We start from the raw sequence: 4,012 nt of genomic DNA on the forward strand, positions 1-4,012 counted from the left end.
CGTTTGCCCTTTGGTGTGTGTTTTGGTTCGGATGCTGACATAATTCCATCAAGTGGTAGTCGGGCTCCATGTTTGCTTGCGTTTTGTGTTGTTTGGCGTGCGTAAGCCGAACTACAGTGGCTCTGATTCTCGTTCCAGACGAGATATGTAGGCATAGGACGCGATGTCCTATCGAGCTCCCTTCTCTTAACCCCACCTGCGTTCCCTGTGTGTGTGTGTGATGTTTTAGCAACCTATTCTTTATTTTAGAACGTGGATCCCGTCGAGTACGACGGACGTGAGAGGTGCTAATACCTTCCCCTTGCGTAACCGACTCCCTTACCCTTTCTCTTTGGTCGCGAGACCATTTCCTTTCCAGGTTTCTCTAAGCGTTTCCTTTCCCTATTTTGGGATAAATAACGCGCAGTGGCGGCTCTGTGTTGTTTTTTATTTCAGCCCGCCGGTTGTTTTTTCGTGGATGCGACACTACCAAGACCCAATCCGTCTCAAGTTCACTTACTCGATCACATATAAAACAATTCACATGTTATGAGAATGTATACGATCTGATATTCAACTGACTATACTCATCTTAAATCTTGAATTAACTTAAACATTAAAATATTAACCATGTATACCCATTATATACCACCGTAAAAGAGATTAGAATCATCATTTAAGATTAACCGCTAATCAACTCTCTTCATTTTTAATTTCTTGGAGAAATTAGAATATTCATATCTAATCCCATGTCGGAATAATAATAATAATAATAATAATAATAATAATAATAATAATAATAATAATAATAATAATGGCCTTTAGAAGCACCCTATCATTTTGTATCGTTATCTTCTCAAGTATTGATATAACCCTAGCTCCGAACACCGCTTTCTTCTTTTTCTAATCATCTCATTTTCTTCTCTCTCCAAACCCTAATACCAATTTTCCATTTTCACTCCAACTTCGTTGTATCAATTTCTCTCCATTCATTTCCTTCTAGATCTCAAACTCTTCCTTTTCTTTTTCTCGATTAAATCAAATAATACAAAAGCTTCGTTCTTTCTATAACCGCTTCACCTTTTTGAATTTCAGCGATATATAAAACCCGATTCAGTCCCAATTTTGATTTCAACCGACAACAACACAAGCGGCGAGGTTTGGAATTTCCGAGAGTAGTGAAAATCGCTGTTGACAATGGTTGGCGGTGGAAGCAGAAGAGATGATGGGTCGTTGGTAATTAACAACACCAACGTGTTTGCGGCGCTTGATACTTTGAAGAAGAAAAAGAAATCGGATAAGGAGAGAAAGAATAAGGGTTCCAAATCCACCAAATTGGAATCTGAATCGGATTCAAAGGTGTTTTGGGCTCCGGCCCCATTGAATGCATCTTCATGGGCTGATGTGGATGATGATGATGATTATTATGCCACCACTGCACCGCCTCAATCTGTTTGGTCTGTTTCCGACCCCCAAAACAGTGAGGACAAGCCAGAGATTTTTGAGGTTTTTTTTTCTTGTTACTCGTTTAAAGGATTATTTCTTTTATCTGTTTGGATTTGGTGTATTGGTTTTCTTGAATGAAATGAAATATTTGCTGTATAAATCCCAATTTAGTTGTCTTGTTTGTTAGTTCCTAGTTCCAATGTTAATTGAGATTTAGATGGCATGTTGTAGTGTTTATCTTACAATCTAAGACTGTGAAAGGGATGGAATTCTGCATATCTATACTTTGTTTATGTAGAGTACTCTAGGAAGCTAATTAAGATTCAGGTAGCTTGATTTCGGTCTGTAGAGGTATTAGGTGTTAGGTGTTGTGGCATTGATTGTGGTTGTAGTGGTGTGAATTAACCACAATTTGTTCTGTAACATTTTATCACAGCCGCTTTCACTGTCGCGTTAAGCCTTGAAGGAGTTTATGAAATTAAGTTGAAAGATGGTTTCTTTGTGTAATGTCTGGCAATTTCAGGGATGGAACCAGCCAGCATAGCAAACAATGTTGTGGTAGTAGTAACATTGTTTGGTTCTATTTCATTATATTTATATTGTTGTTCTATGAGTCAGCAGTTTATATGTTAGTAGTGAATTACGTTTGTTTTTGTTTGGTGTGGCTGTTGGTTGAATGGTTAGAAAACTCTTGTGCTATTCTAGATTTGATAGTTTACAATTTTTGACAGGATACTGAGAGTGAGGAAGATATTTTAGATGATGGGGATGAGGAGGAGGAAGAGCAAGATCATGAACCAGAACCAGAGGACGCTGTGAAACCTGAACCTGAGCTCAAGAAGCATGCTGAAGTTCCTGTGGCACCAAAGGAAGCTGAACGGCAGCTCTCCAAAAAGGAAAGGAAGAAAAAGGAACTTGAAGAGCTTGAGGCTCTTTTAGCTGATTTTGGAGTCGCACAGAAAGAAAGTAACGATGGTCAAGGTCAAGATGAGTCGCAAGGTACATTATTTACAGGATTGTTTACATTTTGCACAAGTTCAGATTATTGATTGGCCAACCCTCGTGCCTCTGTTTTACACCATCTGCCTTCCCATTTTGGAGGTTTCCTGCTTTTGCTAACAGATTTGCCTCCATTTTTTTTTCACACTTAGAGGGTTTTTGGATTTAACTATGTTGAATTCAAGTTTTTATTTTTATTTTTTATTTTTTATTGTTGTATAAAAAAGAAGTAAAGTTTCTATGCATATCTAGATGCAATCACTTAATGCAGATTATTGTTGTTGATTTGTTCAAATTGCAAATTTGTATTTGCAGGCGCACCTGAGGATAAGAAAGATGTTGAAGGGGATGTAAATGGAGAAAAGAAAGAAATAGCTGTGGAGTCAAAGAATGCCAAGAAGAAGAAAAAGAAGGAAAAAGCTTCCAAGGAGGTGAAAGAATCCAACGGTCAGCACAGCAATTCAGAAACAAACGTTGTGTCTGATATGGCCGAAAATGCGGAGGAGGATCCATCTGTTGTTGATGTGAAAGAGCGTCTTAAGAAACTTACTTCTATCAAGAAGAAGAAATCCAATAAAGAAATGGATGGTGCTGCTAGAGCTGCTGCTCAAGAAGCTGCTGCAAGGAATGCAAGGCTTGCTGCAGCAAAGAAAAAAGAGAAGAACCATTATAACCAACAACCTGTGCGGTAAAAGAATCTTGCTCCTAAACATCTATCTATACAGGAATTTGTATTTCTTGTCTATATGATGATGATGATGATGATGATGCCGAATAAATAGTCGGGCTTTAGGCTCTGGTTACCCTAGCCGTACTCCAGTAGACTTGATATACTGTCTTATGCTTTTTTGGGCTAGTGTTGTTTAATTGTTATAGACCATTATATTTTGAGCACGGGATTTTATCTCTAAAAATTACAAGAACTATGTTTTGAAAATCCCATGGGACTAAGTTGTTGTGCATTTGTTCTTATGTCGTGGCTACTGCTGGTGCGAGTAGTTGAAGTTTAGTTTTGAAAGTGTTGTGTTGTGTACTACAGACAGATTAAAAAATATTCTTCAAGAAAATGTTTAGCTATGAGAAGAGTCGAGAAATCATAGTATCCTGTTTGGACAATTTTTTCTGTTCCTTTTCCTATCTTTGCCATATTCAAGCTGGGTAACGTGTACAACCGGCTTTTTGCTGATTGAGAAAAATGTCCCACGAAATCTATCTATTATTCTTTGCTCATTGCCACTTGATCCTCAGCCAAACAAAAATATGAGAAAATAAAAAGGCACTTGAAATGGCTTTTATAAAGTACCTCCTCCTTGTAGATAAAAGTTTTCCACTTGAGTTCAATCGACGTAGACATTCTATACTTTTGATCGGAATAGGCAGCTTTGACCACAGCTTGGCAATATATATATATATATATATATATATATATATATATATATATATATATATATATATATATATATATATATATATATATTTAACTATGTACCATCCTCACTTTTTCTAAATATTCGATTTTTTTGTATCATCTTCATCCTTAAGATTTTCAATCCAGGTTTTAATAAATAATATGAATGTCGAGTACTGT

General features: G+C 36.9%; 1 protein-coding gene across 1 annotated transcript; it reads left to right on the forward strand.

The window, feature by feature from the left end:
* The first annotated feature begins 813 nt into the window (after positions 1–813).
* Positions 814–3,540, forward strand: LOC127086145 (uncharacterized). The gene is made up of 3 exons (XM_051026859.1): positions 814–1,485; positions 2,157–2,424; positions 2,740–3,540. The coding sequence occupies exons 1-3, from the start codon at positions 1,177–1,179 to the stop codon at positions 3,114–3,116; spliced, it is 954 nt and encodes a 317-aa protein (XP_050882816.1). The 5' UTR covers positions 814–1,176; the 3' UTR covers positions 3,117–3,540.
* Positions 3,541–4,012: the final 472 nt, after the last annotated feature.

Source organism: Lathyrus oleraceus, chromosome 5 (genome assembly GCF_024323335.1).
Source record: "Lathyrus oleraceus cultivar Zhongwan6 chromosome 5, CAAS_Psat_ZW6_1.0, whole genome shotgun sequence".
NCBI classification, from domain to species: Eukaryota; Viridiplantae; Streptophyta; class Magnoliopsida; order Fabales; family Fabaceae; genus Lathyrus; species Lathyrus oleraceus.

Excerpts from the sequence above, each read along its gene's own strand:
- LOC127086145 (XM_051026859.1), top strand. The coding sequence starts at position 1,177 with ATGGTTGGCGGTGGAAGCAGAAGAGATGATGGGTCGTTGGTAATTAAC. Across the intron at positions 1,486-2,156 it reads ACAAGCCAGAGATTTTTGAG|GATACTGAGAGTGAGGAAGA; the intron begins GTTTTTTTTTCT and ends AATTTTTGACAG. Across the intron at positions 2,425-2,739 it reads AGGTCAAGATGAGTCGCAAG|GCGCACCTGAGGATAAGAAA; the intron begins GTACATTATTTA and ends TTGTATTTGCAG.